The sequence below is a fragment of the Hesperophylax consimilis genome, chromosome 9 (genome assembly GCF_061612785.1).
Source record: "Hesperophylax consimilis isolate HC1 chromosome 9, BYU_Hcon_1.0, whole genome shotgun sequence".
Lineage (NCBI taxonomy): Eukaryota > Metazoa > Arthropoda > Insecta > Trichoptera > Limnephilidae > Hesperophylax > Hesperophylax consimilis.
Genome location: NC_142844.1, coordinates 11,110,169 through 11,130,231, shown reverse-complemented (window position 1 = coordinate 11,130,231; position 20,063 = coordinate 11,110,169). Strand labels below are relative to the sequence as shown.

Here is a 20,063-nt window from a genome sequence, read left to right as displayed (position 1 = left end):
TGCAAGCTTTTATAAATTGGGAATTATTAGTTAGCTTAAGTTGTAAATATATCACATTAAATTATGTAATTTAAAATTTCGTAATCATTATTTTCATTGTGTTTGGACCATCTGCACCTTTGCATACGTGGTTTTAAAATTATAACGCTTTTGTGATTTAAGTTTTAAACACTTAACTAAAATCGTGATATCATGGTAACCCGTTGACTACTTTCGAAAAAAACATCTCCTTGATTAATTTGAGATAATACACGTATGGTGGTAGTATTAGTATCCCACACTTCTATACTTCCATTCTGAACACCGCTCCACAAAGCTGGCCTTCAATAAAACAAATCGATGGCAATTTGAAAATTCAATTTATAAGAATACTCCATATTCATTATAGGATGTAATTGTAAAGCAACAAAATTAATGTGAATGTCCACTTTTTATCCATTCTAGATGAAATAAGTCATGTGAACTTCCCAAGAAACATCTATTTACAAAGTAAGTAATAAGCGGTGGGCTTTGGGACCTGCTCTACCAAACCCTCCAATCTATTTTATCGTACTTGCTTTAGTTTCGTATGTACAGAAATCAGAAATGTCGTATGTGCTGAAATCTGAATATTTCGAATGTTCCATTCTCCTTATGTGAATTCCATTCATCCTTATGTGAATACAAAATTTAAAAAAAATGTTATTTCTATCTTGTTGTAACATCCAACTTTGGTTCCCGCTTGTCGTATCATCAAATAATTAAGCATTTATCTTCCGTTCTATTTTGTCGTAAAAATGTATTATTAATTACAAATTGTTCTATCTGTTTTTGAAATCTGAAATTAATTATCATTTCGTGTTATCAAAGAGCACCTTTCATAACTACCGCCAAGTATTTTATTTTGTCCAACATCAATGGATGAGTGGTTTCACAGAATTTGAATCTTGACAGAACTTAAAAAACAACAGAATCTGATAAAATCTTTTACAGAACTTGAAAATTAACTTTGAAATTTTAAGAATTGTTCGAATTCTCCGAAACAACGAATAAACCATCCTAAGTTAATAATTACCAATCGAGCATATCATTTTAAGTTTCGTTTATTCTTTATGAATTATATTAATTGTTTATTTTCTGCCTTACTGACCTTTCTAACCTGCCTCAAAGAAAAAAAATACTGTTATTTTCAATCCTATATTAAATTTTTAAAAAACATTTAAATTAGATAATTTTGCCGTATAATATTTTAGTTTTATTTTGCCGTATCAATTATAATTCAAATTAAATAAAATTAAAAAAAACGTTACGTGGAAAAGACGAATTTTCAAAATAAACTTTTTCAAAATCTAGGACATGATGTTGGACTGTTGGACCAGTGAGTAGAAAATCGCATTTCAACTTTTAAGACCTTTTTTCTCAAAACCTTTGTTTTGAACTTAAGATAGAACTAGGGTGACGATAATGTACAAAGAATCCAAAGTAAAATGCGTAATTTACACATCCTTCAAAGTCTGAAATATATCTGTAAAAGCAAAGATAATTTGCAAAATAATATAGTAGAGTAAGCAGTGGGACAAATTATGCATTTTTCATACTAAATTAATTCAAATAACGGCACTTTTATTGGACCTTGAACACATAATATTTTACCAAAAAAAAACTTACAAAATATAACTTTTTGTAAAAACAGGTAAAATGGCTTTCTCATATTAAATTGATAAAGTCTTTGTTAATTTCATATTTATCATAATAACTACATTATTACTAACATAAGTACGGTTCCATGATAACTCAACACATTGACAATTTAACACACTTTTAAAAAGTGATATAAAGTCATTAGAAACGATGAAAAAAAATATTTAAATCTAACCTAACCTAACCTACTTAACCCAGTTATTAAAGTTTTTGTTTCATCACTTTTCATGACTGTATATAACTTTTTAAAGATGTGATGAATTATCATTGTGATAATTTATCCGGTCACCGATTTATATGTATTAATATTATTTCTTTAAATTTATTGCTAATTACATCTTTTTAAGTGAAAATTCAAAATTTCAATACTCTTATAATTTATTCACTACTTACTGTACTTCCCTCCTCCATTCCGTTCCACAAAGCTAGCCCCCAATCCTCGATACATCTATATCTATAGGTACTTCCTCCCTCCACTCCGCCCCACAGAGCTAGCCCCTCGGGGCCTGCGTTTCCCTCTGGTTAACCGGGTAAATAACAGCAAACATTCTTTCCACGAGTTATTGAATGATCGCGTTCCGTTTTAGCGCTGTTTGCTTATGTATTTCAAAACACTAAATAAATACGGGTTCTATGAATTCGGGTTCGCCATTTGTGATACAAGGTACGTAGATGTACGGTGTGTACAACTGCGGCTGAAATAATGTGTTGGGTTTTTTTTTTAAACTGTCCGGAAATAAAATTTTACTTTATGTTTTCTTTTTGGAAACCAAAAAACTACAGCATCAACAGTTTTGGGAGTTTTGTAATTCTATGGAAAACGTGGAAGTGGTAAAATAATGTTAAAATAAATAAATTCACAATACCTACCTTGCAATTCAGATCTTTTAAATATATAAGAATATCTTGTATTCGTGTATCTTTTTTTTACTAATAAAAAAAACTTTAAAAAAAAATATATATATATATTTTTTATTTATAACGCGACCTCCGAGCAAAGAATTAGAGAACTTACTTAGAGTTTATATTGTACATTATTGATTTACGACCGTTAAAAGAGCTGCCGTTCATATTTTCAGCTTTGCTTGAGTAGCAAGTAGTAAGTTGCTGATAGTTCAACATCGATTAATGGATCAACTTATATTCTCAGGTGACCTTAAAGACTGACTGCATACAGACACACAATTATGTCATTGGTTTTTATAGTTAACATGTTATCCAATATTTCGTCATTATTTTAAAATAAATATGTACAGAGTATTAAGAGATGTACCCGACTTACTTTAACCTGAAATATTCCTAATATAATATGGGGTAAACAATGTCAAAGATTTTTTTCAAAAGATTTTTTGTGTCATCACTAACTCAGTCGAGTAACGAGCGAACCTTCCATCCCTACCATAAGTGTCCAATACCTATAGATATAACAAAAACGAAAACTCAGCGGGGTCAAAATGTCACCTATATTTTTTACTCCAAATATTATTAGGTAGTTAAAGTGGGTCAGGTATGTCTCTAAACACTCTGTATAGTGTATATCATCCTCACTACAATATCCTATATTTGAGGTTTAATCTACTGTAACAAGGTTTGCTGTATTTGTATTTGTACACCAAACCATATACACATGTGTAACTCCAACGTTTTTATTTTGCTTGTTCAAACGTAGCTTTGATACCGTTTTATATAACTCCTGAAATTCTCGGGTCGTTCTCCTTTATTTATATAAATATAGATAGCAGATCAAAATAGAAATAAACTATGCCCACTTCCACTCTTGATTTTGTTGTTACATTCTGCCTAATAAAATCTTCTACTCAATAAAATTGGTTTTGTGAAAAAGATAAATGAAAACCGTACCGTAAAAGGTAACTGCCCTCCAAATCACGGCCAACTGAACATTATAAAACCTATTTTTTATTATACTCAATTTAATTCACCGAACAATATTTGGCTACATAATATTTCAGTCTGTATACTAAAGCTCTTTGGCCATAGACAAATTCAGCCAATGTATTCTTGTTGTTATCAGTTTGCCATAAATATTGAAGTATAAAGCATAAACTTGATTGGATGGCTTTGAACCAATATAAATCGATGATTTAGAAATTGGAATTGTGTTTTCCATATTAGTTATACTGCCATTTATAATAGTTCAAAGATTCTTAGCGGAATTTGAGGTTTTAATCGGAATATATACGGTTTGAATTCGGTCCAATAAAGTATACGGCATGTTTGCCGGCAGAATGGAATCAAATATAATAAATTATAAATTGTTTGGTACGGGAAATGTAATTAAGTTTTTCAATCAACATTTATGAGTCATTACAAGTATTTGAAAATATCAAACAAATCATCAATTTATATTGTGTAGGTACATTTATTGCATTGTCAATTTGCATGTATTGTAGGTATTTTCATCAAATATATTTATGTAGGGCACTTCTCTACACACCCTTTTACAACATTCAGTTTGGGACCATACAAGGAGAAAACTTACTGATATGAAATACTGTTAATTCAATAAAAAATCAGGTCAAATTATTCGTATTCCTGTTAAAAACGGGACTGCAGGTCTTTAACGATTGAATTGATGGAGTTCCTAAAAATGTATCTGATAAAATCGATTTTTTTATGAGGACGGCGGAACACGTGTTCATACAAATACGGATATTTATATTGACATACTGATATTGTCACATTACGTCATGACTAATATTTTATCAGGAAATTAGTATGCTAACACATTTTTAACTAGCTCATTTTTCTCCGTGTATAATAATGACTTGACTCAATCCATGTCAACATCATTTTAGCTGTGGCAGGAATCGAACCTTTTTTTACGTTAACCCCATGCCGGAGGCACTGAGGAAAATAATTTAGAGGGTTTATTTAAATTTTTGGACTTTATTAAGGAAAGGAAGGAGAGGATGTTCTGGGAAGGTAAAAGTATAAGGGTTAGGTAGGAATCTAGGGATCAGTGTGTGCAGGAGTAATGTACATGCATACAGGGTGTATCGGCACGTACCCGACAAACTTTAACCAGCTATTCCTTAGCATATTTGGAGTAAAAAATCTTATGTGCACTTTGCTGTCCAGTAACGTTTTTTTTTTAATAAAAAAGTTATTATTCATATTTTCACCACATGTCACCACTGTTTTATCCTTTGTCAAAGTTTGAATACCCATCTGGCAATATTTTATTAAAATTCCTTGAATAATGTACGTGTGTACCTATATTGGCGCGCTTTTACAATCACAACGAAATGGCACGGCACCATTCGTCTCATTTTTAACTATTATTATTTAGTGTGTGCGAAAGAGCGAAGACGCTTTTCGACATACTTGCTTATAACAGTTGTTGAACACGAAAAGCAATGCAAATGACAGTAATGGAGTGTGGAAATTTTTAATTTTTTTGTTTTTAATTGAAAAAAAAATGCTACCGGACAGCAAAGTGCCCATAACATGTTTTACTCCAAATGTGCTAAAGAATAGCTGGTTAAAGTTTGTCGGGTTAGTGCCGATACACCCTGTATATCCCTCCCACTGCGGCGCAAGGTGATGGGTCGAGAGACCGGTTGGAGAGGTCAGATGATTGGCAGGCAAATCCTGAACACACCTCACTTGATGAACCCAGGCACCCCTGCTAAATCACCAAACATTGCGAATCACTTGGGGGTGACTTTTGGTGTCGGTTTTCCAATAAATGGTTCCCGTTGCGGCGGTACTTAAGCCAGCTTCCCAAATAGTATTGCTTCTCCGTTATTCAGAGAGAGAGCTCTAAAATAAACATAAGTGAAGAAGGCGTATACAAAACTTCGCGACTCCCGGCTCTGCCTTTTTATAAAGACCTACGGTCGAATTTTCCCTAGCAGGCCTGAAAAATTTCTGCGGTATATATTTTAATTAATTCTGATAAACGTATTACTAAAATCTCAGATGTTTTTAAATTAATCTCTCGTGAAGTTACTAATCCATCGACTAGAAAAATAAAATCTGGTACTCTTCCCTAATTGTAAACATCCCGTGGGCATACGTCTGAAAAAAAATGTTTTCACGAATTCGTCGGATTTAATAAAAAAAGTGTGCCTTGAGAATTGTATGGCGTTTTAAATGATTAAAATATCTGAACCATTGGTACTATGTCATCTCCATTTAGGATATTTGTGAGTAAATGAAGTGATAGGTAATTAGGAAGGGTAAGTATTAATTACATGAGTATTAACATATGGCTTTTAAATATTTCTAAAACTAATTATAATAATCATTACTTTCTGTAGCCCAGTTTAGAGATATTTCACTCGAAATGCACTTACTGCGTCATACTGAGATAAACTTCCAATCTACAGCTGTGAGTGAATTAGCGACACTAATAGTTGTGTGTTAAAACTACACTGGTTTAAATATCTATTTTAAATATGAATGCGAATACAGCACGAGAAGTACTTCCAACCGTTTAGAGCCAGTGAGACTATGGTATCCCAAATTATTGGGTTATGACTTATGAAGCTAAAGGTAGTGGAAAGGAGAAGGCTGAGAGGGGGATGGGGAAGTAACTGAGTATTCAGATCTGAGCTAAATCATTTTAATCAACGATTTAATTATTAATGTTAGCCTTTAACCGGGCGATACTGAGAGTTTATACCACTCAACGTGCCGCAAATTAACTTTTAATTAGTTTAATTGAAGAAGTTGTGAAATAACACTAATTTATAAAATAACATTTAGTTGCGCACGCTAGGATTTAAACCCGCGAGCTCCGGATTGTAGCTAAGGTCGTAACCGCTCAATTACGAAGGTCGTCCAACAGGCTTGAAATCTGTGACTTCTGGGCTAGAACCACTATGATATTATGAAGCTTGTCGAAATCAGGTAGGTACCTGCATACTCATTGAATAAAATGAGTTTAAAAAAAAAAAAAAATTTTCAGTAAAACAACGTTATTTTTCAAATCATTCTTATAGTACTCGGCTCCACAACTTCGTTATGAGTACTATGGAATGAATAGCAGTTCACAAATTTATGCCTAATTTACTATTTTTATTAGAATAAAATGCTTGAGTGCCTACCCTGAATTAAGTAGCAGGTTTAAATACGTTTTCATAAAAATAAATTAATTTATTATGTGTTAATTTGAAATTAAAAAAAAAACTACTTTAATTACTATAAAATCCTCCAACTAGAAAAAAATATGCTGGTTAAAAATAAATGTCAATTTGTAAACAACAGGCGTGACAAATTTCTATATCGTCAACACCCATTCTGTTTCTAAAGCAAATAGTTACAAAGAAGGTTTTTTGTAAATTCATTTATGCTTCGGCAAACTTGTTATTTATCATCGTTATTTTAAATGAAAGAAACATTTCGTAGCTTTGTTACAACACCACAAAGAAATCAGATGAAAAAATATCGTACTAAGTTTTCCAGAGATGTTACTGAGAGGCGCGTTCGGCAAAAAAAACACAAATTTCGCGATGAAAAATGTCAAAACACGCAAGTTGTTTACAAATGGGGATCCTCCTCAAACAAAACACGTCCTGCTACTTTAAAATCTTCGCAAAAAGCCTTACATGCCACCGTACAGGATGTACTTTCAGGGGCATGCGAAATTACCAAAGATAATTTCAAATTTAAACTTGTTTGTGTGCGGAATGTAAAGGTTTATATACATATACCCGTAGCGGCGGTGTGCCGTAGTACAAGTAGGTTTAGCTTGTCGCGTCTCGGTATTTTGCGAGCGTTCTGAGATTGATGCTAAGACGAGGACAAGAGGTTCTGGGGCTTTTGTTGTTCACACCGAGTTGAACAATGCGGATAACTACAATACCTCGGATAAACGATAGTAATCTAGGCGGTGTTATATAATTACAAGTAGTAAAATAACAGCGTACCCGCTGGCGCTAGTAATAGTGCATTTGAATACTGGAGGCGTCAATCAGCTCAGCTTATCGGCTAACGACCGTTTTGGCTGGGAGAAGCCTTTAAAATGGTAAGCACTTCTCTTCGCTTCACATTGTGTTACAGTGCTCGGGAATTTGAGGGCTTTTATTATAGGCAGCGCTGGGAGTAAGGGAATTGTTGTTGGCGGAGAATGTTTACTTATTGACTTGTATTTCCTGGACTTATTTTTTTCTCACACAACTGGTAAATACAAACAGAACAATAAAATAGAGCCTACCATCGTGGAAATAAAAGATACATTTCTGATAAGTAAGGGGCAGATACATAAATTAGAAAGAATTCATTAAAAAATCGTTTTAAAGTTTTTAAAATTTTTTCTTATTTTTTATGTCATAATCGTCAAGCTTAAACTAGTAAATCTTGGCTCTTTAAAATAGTAACCGAATTTGATGAAGGCACTCTGTAAAACAAAAATATATAAATTTCTAAGAGTTTTTTCTGGTAATTATAATATATAGGGATAAACCTACACATAAAATTATATGTGTTTATCGACATCTGTGAAATAGTTCAGATTCGCGGAATGAATTTTCCAGTTTGAATGACAAATACACGGAGATACAAATTTGCACATAAGTGTATTATAACTTAAGTTCTATAGAATTAAAATACAATACTTTTTCCGTTTTGATTTTTTATTTTTACAAACGAGATGATGAGAAAGCTGTATACGCTTTAAGAACTTAGCATGAAAAGTAACAGTAGTAAATACTCACCAAGAACAACAAGGTCCCCATGATCTGAAACTGTCTGAAAGAGGGGAGCTTCTCCTGAAACTTCACAGCGGTATCTTCCTGAAGACCCCAAGGTTAAAGGCGCCAAGGTCACTGAGTCTTCCGTGCAGTTATCAACCTAAAAAATACATTATTTAGAGTGCTGTACCTACATTTTGCATGTCTTATCAAATTAATAAAACCCAGCTTCATAGTATGATATCTGCAAATGTATTTATTTATTGTTATTAAGTTTAATTTGTAGAACTCCATTTTATTTTTTTATTTTTTTATATATACAATAATATTATTATTGGGTTTATAAAAACAGTTTATTTTTAAACAAGTTCTGCTGTGTAATTATTATTACGCGTGACAGCTGTTTCGCCCTCTAAAGGCATTATCAAAGGACAGTTTGATAATGCCTTCAGAGGGCGAAACAGCTGTCACGCGTAATAATAATTACACAGCAGAACTTGTTTAAAAATAAACTGTTTTTATAAACCCAATAATAATATTATTGTATATATAAAAAAAAAAAAATAATAAAAAAAAATAAAAAATGTATTTATGTTTAATTAATTGACTAACAAAGCTCCTTTAGTAGCTTAGCGAGCACAAATTCTCATATTGTAAAATAATGTTATACAATAAATAAATATATTAAAAAAATATTATTTCACTAAGTGATCTTGTGAAAAGTACTTTTCGCTTTTGTTTTCCTTTTTTAGGAAAATAATTAGGCTGGGCCATTTATCTTTAAAATCGTTACTTCAAGAAAGAATAATCCAATTTAAAAGTTTCATAATTAATAATTATTAATATAATAATGAAGTCATCAAAATTCGAACTGTTTTTCGTAAACTTTTTAATGAAGGTATTTTATCATCGATAAATGTCAGATTTTTTTTATCAAAACAATAAAGTTTCGACAGATTAGTGCTAATTTTCGAATAATTATTTTTAATTTTCTGAGAACTTTATGGCACAGTTTCCGATTTTTGCAAGTTCGCGAGCACAAACAGATTTAAAAATATTTTTTTTCTACGAATTCCAGGAATATAATTTATTATAAAAGTGTCTATAGCTATTTAAGTATGTATAATGTTGAAAGAAGAATCTTCAAAGAAAAAAATTGTTAAATATAGATCACCAATGTCTCCTTTAGTTTTCTACAAAGAATATACTTTTCTCCATACCACGTATCTAACAGTTTCTTAGAAATATCTGTAAGAACTGAGCGCTAGTTTATTTCTCCTATCATTACGAGCGTGTGTGTTCGACATAATTAGGAACGGCAAGATAATAATTATTAATTACCCTTTCATGATTTAATATATTTCCTTTGATCTGATAGAAAACAAAAAAAATACTGCGCTTACACGGAAACCTATTCCTTAATTATTTTACATAACCTTCACATAACTAATGTCTTACAAGACAAGTTTTTTTTTACGAATAGCACATAGAATAAATTTTTTTAATAAGCTATAATCATTAGACTGAAACACCCGTACAAAATTAAAAAAATCTTCAAAAAAAAAATACATGCAGCCGTTATATTTTCAGGAGAAAAAATCTAAAACAATAATAATTGTTGAATGAAGAATATTAGAACGTATTGGATTATTTGGCTGGCTTAGAATAAGCCGAGGTAGCTTAATGGTAGAGCAGCTGACTGGCATTCAGAAGGCTACGGGTTTAATTCCTGTCGGCAGAATGCATTTATTTCTCAATTTGTGTGTGTGTTTGAGTCTAATAATTATCGCTTATAATAATTTTATATTTCATGACTAAAATCCTTGTTCTCATGTTTTTACTAGTTAACTTAACTTTAAGCAGTTCAAGGACAGTTTATTTATCAGCTAACTTAACATTATGCAGTTTAAAGATAGTTTATTTACCAGTTAACTTAACTTAATTTTAAGTAGTTCAAAGACAATTTTGAATTTTTGGATCAATTATTAGAATATAAATCCTTAAAAATATTCACGATGGATAAGATAAGTTGGGGCAGATGGGGGCAATATTTAATTATTTCTAATCATAATCATGAAATCAATCCTTTATAAATTTTGAAAGCTTAATTCATATATTAAAAAGCTAAACCGTCTATACCGTCAATGGAACTTTTATAATTATTAAAATATTGAAAGAAGGAGCACTATTGCAAAAATTTGCAAAATAACTTAAAACCAATCTTGTCTTCTCACGCTGATGGTTGAAGATTGGTTGTCTTTTGCGACGTTTTTACATAAAGTATCAAATATGTCTAACTATAAATCGACGGGGAAAAACATCTCGTTAAGGTTGTATTTGCACTCCAATTGGGTCGTGCATTCCCTTTGACTAGTAAAATGATGAGATATTTCAACATATTACCTTCATGTCCACCCAAAGTAGGAAGAAAGTGAGTCGTCCAGTGTATTAACTCGTCGGAAACCTTGTACGCTTTGTCTGTAAGAAAGATCGTGCAATATTTTCTACTAATAAATTAACTCACGTTAATGTCCACACCGAGTAGGGAGAAGGCCTGAACAGGTGGGTCGTCTCTGGGCACAAACCTGAAGAATTCGTCCCCGTCTTTGTACCATTTGACTGAGTACAGCGTCTCTCCCGGGTCGAGGTCGTATTTGCACTCCAGGCGGGTTGTGGCGCCTCTAAGTACGTGGTGCGGTATCTTTACTTCCTTCAGGTGAAGACACCATGAACCGTCTATAAATAAACGAAAACCAATTATAATAAAAAATAATAATTTAGCATTCGATCAATTTAATGAACATTTGGTTCCACCATGTTGTTTTTCATTAATCGTGACAACTATATCGTCCCTTCACCTATTCCTTCTCTCCTTCCATCATCACACTTAAATCAGAAACATGTAGAATTTTTTTATGGTTCTACAATGAAGAGCTACGTTTTTTTAAAGAAAAATAAATATTCCTGAGTTACATTAAAAAATCTCTTACTACCACCACAGTAAGCGGAAATGTCGTTGGTTGGTGCCTGGTGATTTTTAGGGAACCATACGCGATGCCAACTCAAAATCGAAACCACTGACCTGTTAACCGTTATAATCGGTCTGTCTGTAACATGTTTCGTTTGTGAGAAATAGGGGAGGTTACTACGTGGCTCTCTGCGATAAATGCGATGTAAATCATAATTTTATTTTATGTCTGTAAAATTAATAATTGCAATATATTGCAGAAAACAAACTATATTTAAATATTACGATTTCCAACTGTATGCTGAATTTAATTTAAAAATTTTAAAATAAGTCGAGTGCACAAAATTGTACTGTAAGATCTTTCAAAACATTGTAATTGATATTTTCTTTTGGGGGTCTCAAATTATTTAAAAACCCGGGACAACGTTTGAGAGATGCTATGGGATTGAGCCCCCAATAGCAACACTTAACCCATTTATTATTGTTATATATGGATTGAGAATTGAGACGCTTTTCCTTCGGTATTACTATACCTTGTATTAATATTATACTCTCTCGGTTCGTAGATTATTTATCTTCACTAAGTTGCACGAAACATATTTTACAATTTTTTTTATATTCCTTATGATTTAACACAAAAAAAAATATTTTCTAAAATATATATTTTTTAACAATTTAAAATAAATCGCGATTTGTATTAATTATTTTTGGATTTAGTTAAACAGTAATACCTCAAATTGTAATATTTAAGGCAACGCCCTTGGTTCAAGTCCTAGAAGTGACCGAATATTTTATGTTTTTTCTGCTTCAAATTTTCAAATCGCTAATTTTGTCGTTAATAATTAAATATAAAAATTAAGCCAGTTTGAGCTAACAAAACTCAAAAAGAAGTCGGCTAAAAATTTCATTTTTGTTTTCATTACGTACCAGGAGAGTTTAAAAAGGTTTGCATTGCAGATGAAGTCGGGGACGCTCTAGGAATACTTAACGCAATATCTTTGCACCGGATAGCGACACGGGGTTCAATTAAAGTCGATTTAATTTTGTTTTTAACAGTAATATTGTGGTTTACAGCAGTGAATGGTGGAAGAATTCAGAGACGCCCGAAAAAGACATTAAAATTCAAATTCAAAAAATATTTACTGCACAAAAAAACAGAGTCCAAAAGTTATAGCTTATAGGTTACATCCTATTTCTTCTAGCTACCCCAACAAATACACATTATATTACAAAACCCAACAATTACATGTTAACCACTGGATTGCTTTTGGTAATATAAATGTGCCAATTTAAATGCCTCCGATTGCTTTATTGAAAAAAAATGCAAATTATTTCGTGATCTCAAATCCTTCAAAAATGAAAAAAACGGTAAAATACAGGTTAACTCATTGGCTATATAGCACCATAACAAGTAGTTTGTATAACTCGATGTAAAAATTCTAAGTTATGTTTTTTTTAATGTTGGCGAAAAATTAAAAAAAAATGATCGTCTGGATATCTCGAGCAATCGATGCAAAATTATTTATTTCGCGTGGTCGCTCCAGTGGATATCAAATATATGTTAATAAAAAATAAAAACACAGGTATTTAATTTATATAAGGTATTCATTTAAAGTGTAGTGACATTTGTTTAAAAGAAATGTTTTTAGTGATGATTTAAATTTGAGTATGTCGGTTATTTTTTTGATGCTACGTGGAAGGTTGTTATATACTTTAATAGCCATGTAGTGAAGTCCTTTTTCAAATATAGTTCTGTTTGCTTTTGGGATTAATAAGTTTTCTGTGAACCTTGTAGCGTGTTTATGTGTTGAGTTTTACTGTGGGAACTTTTCTGGAGATGATCGAAATAACAGGCATAACTCTATTATAGTATATATATATATGTCCGTCACTGTCAGAAGGTTGAGATTTAAAAAAATTGTTCTATCTATTAGAAACATCGTGGAGTCCACTAGTATTACATAAAAATTCCATCATATTTGTGTGTAATCGCATTGTTTCCTTCTACTGTTCACATTCCAAGCTGTCGGATATTCTTTATTGGCTGCTTTTCCCCGCAAAGAGGACACATTAGCATAACGACCCAATAAAAACTACCATTGGAATAAATTCCAAATATGAAAAATGTTAAATGGAGGAATAAAGCGAGAAAAAAGGTTTACGCAAATTAAAGTTGCGCCGGGAGATTGGTTATTTTTACAGCGTTTTTTTGTAGAAATCAAGATTTGAATATGATTTAGATGACTTTGTTACACTTCACACTAGCAATGTATAATATTTAAGAGTTCTATGTTTTAATCAAAGATGGGTGTATAAACCGAAAAAATACAATAATACAGTTCACCCATCAATAAATTAAAAGACAGATTTTCATATTTTATTTCATATTTTTGTTTCGGCTCCAGTTGGCTCTTTGTGGAAGTCGGAAAATATTAAGACGTTATGGATAAGTTTATTTTAACCCTTAAATGCATACTGTTGCAAAAGTGCAACATACCGTTAAAATCACCTTTAACTCTTTGGTGTATACTCAATGCATGCCGTTTTAGAATTATCAAGTTCACGGTAATATATTTTATCGAGTGGCATCACCTTTTTTTTCTTTCGCGAATGTCAAATGTAACTTTTTCTTTAACAAAGTGAAGATTCTCGAAAATTGGTTAGAGGTTAGAATTACAGTTTTGTTTTGATCTTATTATTTTGATTTTCTTAGGTAAGTAGATACAATAATACAATACTTATATGTAATAACTCATATTTTTCCGGTACACTTATTAGTTTTGAGAAATTTTTTTAGGTTTTTTATTTTTTTTTCATATGAAAATTGTTCATATTAATTTTTATTAAATACATGGTGTTGTAAACCTGCAACAATTTTATTTAATCAAATATCATTAAAAAATTACAAAAAAATAAAATTCTTTATATTTCCTTGCATATGCATGTAAATATCTACAAAATATTTTTTTTCCAGAAAAAAAATAAATCATGCATTAAAGGGTTAAATGTATTTGCTTATAATGAGGAAAACAAAAATAATCACAAAAAAATAAGATATGAAAAAAAGGTGATATGAGAAAAAATATACGTAGTACACAAAATATACATAACCGTACGAATAAACATTGCCAAAATTTCAGTACTAGCTTTATTGTTTTATTTTTAACCACATTTATTTGAATTTTACTTTCGTTTTCGGGAATGAAAGCAAATCTGTGAAGCGGTAATTAACTCACTTCCTGATATCCGATCGAACTGAAACTCGGCATACAGACTTGTTATCGACGGCAAAGCATTCTGAAAGTCCAAATAAAGAAAAAATAAAGTCCAATCCGTTCAGCGTCTGGTATAGTTGTCGACTCCAGTTCCTGGGTGGGAAGGTTCAATACTAAGAGTATAAAAAAGGTATTTATGGGTGGTTGGTTTTTTAAAGCTGATTTACACAAAATAATTTAAATTTGAAATATTCATGGTCAAAATTAATATCGTGATAATTTTTTGGGTTATCATGCCGTGTTTTCAAAGACATTTGACCATTTATAAACATTTTGTATTTTGTAAAATTATAAAATGGTGCCTCAAATGGCTCAATGTTTTATAAAAAAAATACTGCTAATGCATCAAACACTGCGAATATAAATTAAATATCATCAGTATATGGAAGTACACGAAAAAATGGTAACAATATTTACTGAACTAGAGCCATGAATTTGGAGCATAGATGTTCGATTGAAACTTGGAAGTGGTAAAATTATTTTTATTTCTTGTCAGATCAATCCTGACGAGTTATAAAACTCATTTTAGGATGGGAGGAACTTGCAATACTAGGTGGGAGTTAATAAGTACAACTTTACAACAGTATTTTGATATCAAAATTATAAGTTTTACATACAAAACAATAGAAAAAGGTAGGTCGAGTAGAGCAAATAAGAAAAAACAAAAAAAAACAAACGGGGGTATAAACATAGGTACAAAGACAATGTAGGAAATTACAAAAAGGTATCCATAAACTTATAAATTCGTGAAAATAGATAATGCTCGATTTAAATACATTGGATAGAGATACAAAAAAGAAAGGAGCCAAAACAAAGTTACTTATTTTGTTTTTGAATGTATTAAAAAAATATTTAAAGCACTACATTGTTAAATATTTTTTTTAATATACTAGCTGTTTTTTATACATATCTGAAAGAAAGTCATAGAGTGTGTAGGAAATATAGCTAAGAATTAATTTAATTTCTATGTTATTGTGGACTGTTGAGGATTGAATCGAATGCAGAATCATTTAATTAGTCTAGTAGAGCTTTGATTATGCGCTTAAAACCACTGTCACCCACATAATTATCGTGTAATATTATTGCGTCATGTGTTCAATGTACATTGATTTTTCATTTACTTTATTGTTAATAATAAATATTAGAGGTGATTCGTAAAAATTCTATTGTGCACAGCATGCAAAAATCTATATAAAAGAGAAAATAACAATGAACGTACATGCTTTACTGTTTTACACGTTTTTGCGTTTTTCATCGTTATTCTTTGAATGCTTTGGTAAATCAAATATCATAATTGATTTTTTTTTGTTGTTCACCTAGGTAATTGCGTTTTAGTTCTGATGGCGTTTGACCATGTGACGTGTGTGGTTATGTACAAATAGGATATAACAAAGGTTTTATCTAACGACGGAATCTATACCAGATTATATAAACATAATGTTTTTTTTTTACCAACGTTTTTTCTGTTTAAAATAATAATGCGTAATGGAAAGCACTCGATAAGACGTAAAGAGAATTTTAAATACGTTTTTAACATAGGAAGTCGTCCCACGGGTCGATAAGGAATCGAAAAAAACAGAGTGATGTATTATAAAGACGCGGAAAATATTGCGCGATGTATGTTGCATGATCTCTGCGCACGGATGCTACGTAGCTTGTGGTAGCTTGCAACTCAGTAAACAGCCGGTATTGCAAATTTATTTTTTCACATTTACCGCTTTTATGCTGAATGTCATTATCTTATCATCGTCAAATTTCTAACGAGTACAATTAGGGGGCTTAGGATCACAGGGGCCTAACTACAAAAACTGGTGTTTTGAGTTAAGGCGTTGCAATACGTGGTAATGTAAAATCATGTGTTTTTGGTTTGAAAAATTGGTCGCCTAGAAATTTTTCAGATGCTTTAAATAAATACCGCGAGTATAATACATCTTGGCCTTTAAAATAATCGAGTCTTTTAAACATATGTTTTTTTATAAGACAAGAAAAAAGTAATTTATAAGGCCTATGAAAACTGCTTTAAAGTTCAAAATTTCCTACTTACGAAGCCATTTTCGGTTATGGTTTTATTGTATAATGTGGCAAATTAAGTTATTTATAAAATGATCGGAAAAATTTTTAATATTTATTCCTGAACATCCACAAAATAAAATAAAAGGTGCGCAAATCAAAACAGCTGGATGGTGTTAAGCGGGAATTTAAGCCTTATCGCCTAATACATAAGGAGTGTTATTGATGGCGGCTGGATTCAAAATATTACACGATGTAGTGCATCGCCTTAAGCTTGGTTTTTGTAATGCCATTATCATATTTATTAGTGACACGAAGCTCTGCACAGCTGTTTAAGAGATACCGTTGGGCATATGAGTATTCCAATCTTTATTTGCGTTTATCTCAACACAATGTTTTTATAGATATGCCCCTGTGATCCTAAACCTCCAAAATGTAACAGGTAATTTGATATATTAATATAAATTGTAATTTGACACAGATTGAGAAGACGCCTTAATGACGTGTTACAATGATAAACGACTGTGGATAAAGTCAGTCACCAAATGACGGCGAGGTTGGGATATTTTTTGAGTAAGCATTTATGTGCTTAAATAATAAATTTAGAACAATATATATATATTTTTTAAATAAATTAATTTTATCGGTAAAAATGATGATTAGAAGTACAATTATGTGATATCGGCGGTTTCGCGATAAATATCGTAAATGACATTGCATCGCTCCCGTCCCATTTGCGTTGTTTGCAGGACCCAATACAAAATATACGGATCTCTGTGGGCTCTTGTCGATTCGGTTTTTGTCGATTCTCTACCGACCCGTGGGACGACTGAATTACCGAATGAAGAATGTATTCATTCAGATTAAATCCGCCGTCTCAATAATATGCTATTTTTGTGGAGAGCTTTTGTAATTCGCTGAGGCGGTATATCATTATTACGATAATGGTTCGGTTCTCATCGGTTTCATATTGTCTACCCACATTGTAATGCTTTTTAATTGTAATACATACTGTAGATCTTGTTGAGCAATATTAAAAGCATAGCGCATCTGTTATTTTGAATATATGTTTTTTTGCTAAGGGGTTATAGAAACTTCCCCGACAACTGTATCAGCTGCAAACTTGGTTTGTTAATAATGGCAAAACGCTCTGGTGAAAGACAATTAATCTGTAAAGAAACGTTGCTTGAAATAACTGTAGCTTTGCTTATTGACCAGATTCTGAAAAACCACATATTTTAAAACCTTCTACTTCCCATCTCCTTTCTCTACTATTCAGCCCCGCAGTTCCCAAGTTCAAAAAATCGGTTGACTCCTTCCAGTTTCATTTATCAAAAAGACGCTCCACACAGCATCCCTAAAGGTAACACTGGCCGTGAGGGGCTGGATAACTCTCGTGAGGAGTTAATATTGGTAACCAGATAACATCTTTAAAAAGTCATATAAAGTCATGGAAAGTGATGAAACAAAAACATTACTTGTAGGTTAGGTGGTTATGTGGTTAATAATTAATAGGAAGTCAAAAACAGTATTTTATTCTTTTGTGTAACTTTTTGATGATAATGTGAATACCGCAAAAGAGTCCTTTTTCATAATATTAACGGTTCCATGATAACTCAACACAGTGACAATTCAACACACTTTTAAAAAGTGATATAAAGCCATAAGAAACGATGAAAATAAAAATATTAACCTAAACTAACCTAACCTAACCTACTTAACCCAGTTAATAAAGTTTTCATCAAATTTGTTTCATCACTTTCCATGACTTTATATAACTTTTTAAAGATGTGATGAATAATCATTGTGATGATTTATCCGGTCACCGACATCAATAGATAAAAAATATTCATTATTTCGTTACTTTACGTTTGGGCTTTAATAGATGTTCGACCTTCTTAGTGATCCCTTAAATATCAGTTGATTAATCTACCTGAAGCAGCAGCAGGATAGCAAAGGATTTGAGGTTTTATTTAAGAAGGTAATAAGTCGGCACGTTGCTCCCTTAGCAGTAGCAGTAACGGCGTGACGGGCACTGGTGCGAGGATGAATAATGCAAGGGAAAACTACACCCTTCTCCGGCAGCGAGAGACAGAACCTGTCTAAGTTTCCCTGATGCGCACAGTATGAAGAATAGGAACATATTTACAGGCGCCATAAGGCGGGATAGCGACCGGAATGGCAAACATTTCCCACTGCACTTTTATTAATCGATTTAAATGCTAATTTTAGCAATCATAGAGCGTGGGGAGACCTGTCACCCCTAGGTATACCGAGCATTGCTAGAAGGTAATTTATCATACCTTCCTTATATTGAAATTCTGAAAGTCAGACGCGATCTTTAAGGATCTGGATATGATAATAATTTTATTCTCACCTTTTGATATAAGTACCTACGAGTAGCTTATTTTTTATGTCAATAGTTACCTCACACGGAAATCGAACCTTGGCTATGGATCTAGATGTAGCGGGTTCTTTAGCATTTATGTTATATTTTATTGTAATATGTCTTATCACATTATCTAGATCCATAGCCAAGGTTCAACTTCTGTGTGAGGTAACTATTGAAGTCGAACCTTGGCTATGGATCTAGATGTAGCGGGTTCTTTAGCATTTATGTTATATATTATTGTAATATGTCTTATCACATTATCTAGATCCATAGCCAAGGTTCAACTTCCGTGTGAGGTAACTATTGAAGTCGAACCTTGGCTATGGATCTAGATGTAGCGGGTTCTTTAGCATTTATGTTATATATTATTGTAATATGTCTTATCACATTATCTAGATCCATAGCCAAGGTTCAACTTCCGTGTGAGGTAACTATTGAAGTCGAACTTTGGCTATGGATCTAGATAATATGATAAGACATATTACAATAATATATAATATAAATGCTAAAGAACCCGCTACATCTAGATCCATAGCCAAGGATGAAGTAAATATTGTATAAATGGGTGTAAATATTTTCAGTATCACCTGGTGAGAGGCCACCATTCAGGATCAAAAAGTTGCCTGAAGTGACTCGAACCGTGTTTAGTCTATTTAGTATCAGATCTACCTTCCACTAGCCAATATATTTTCCCATCCGTGCTTCTTTCAGCCGTACAAAATTAAAGGCAAACATTAATCCTATTGGACCTGGTTCGGGACGGTGCGGTGGGGCGGTTGTGCGGTGTCAATATACAATATACACTAAAAACATATCAAACGTGAACAAGAACGCTGCATTGAAACCATTAAACCACCGCACGTTCTTTACCTCCACTTCTAAGTGTGTACTATCGATTAATTATTAAACATAGCCTTTTTTGTTGTGCTTCTACATTTTATTCTATTCATACATTTTTGGAAGCCCACAACGTGCGCCGAGTAACGTTCTGTTTTATTAACAAGTTTGCACGAGTAGGTCATAAAATATTTACCGTGAATCGTTCACCTTGCGGGATTACGATTTTAGTGAACTTTATCGGA

At 32.2% G+C, this 20,063-nt stretch overlaps 1 protein-coding gene across 3 annotated transcripts in view; it reads right to left on the bottom strand.

The window, feature by feature from the left end:
* LOC149420902 (uncharacterized) overlaps window positions 1-20,063 on the bottom strand; it is a 192,437-nt gene that overhangs the window by 32,118 nt on the left and 140,256 nt on the right. For all 3 annotated transcript variants that reach the window (XM_089635272.1, XM_089635273.1, XM_089635274.1), the window contains exons 3-4: window positions 10,861-11,072; window positions 8,361-8,496 (exon numbers count right to left, since the gene is read on the bottom strand). In XM_089635272.1, coding sequence (XP_089491398.1) covers window positions 8,361-8,496; window positions 10,861-11,072 — 348 coding nt within the window. The remainder of the gene's footprint in view (window positions 1-8,360; window positions 8,497-10,860; window positions 11,073-20,063) is intronic.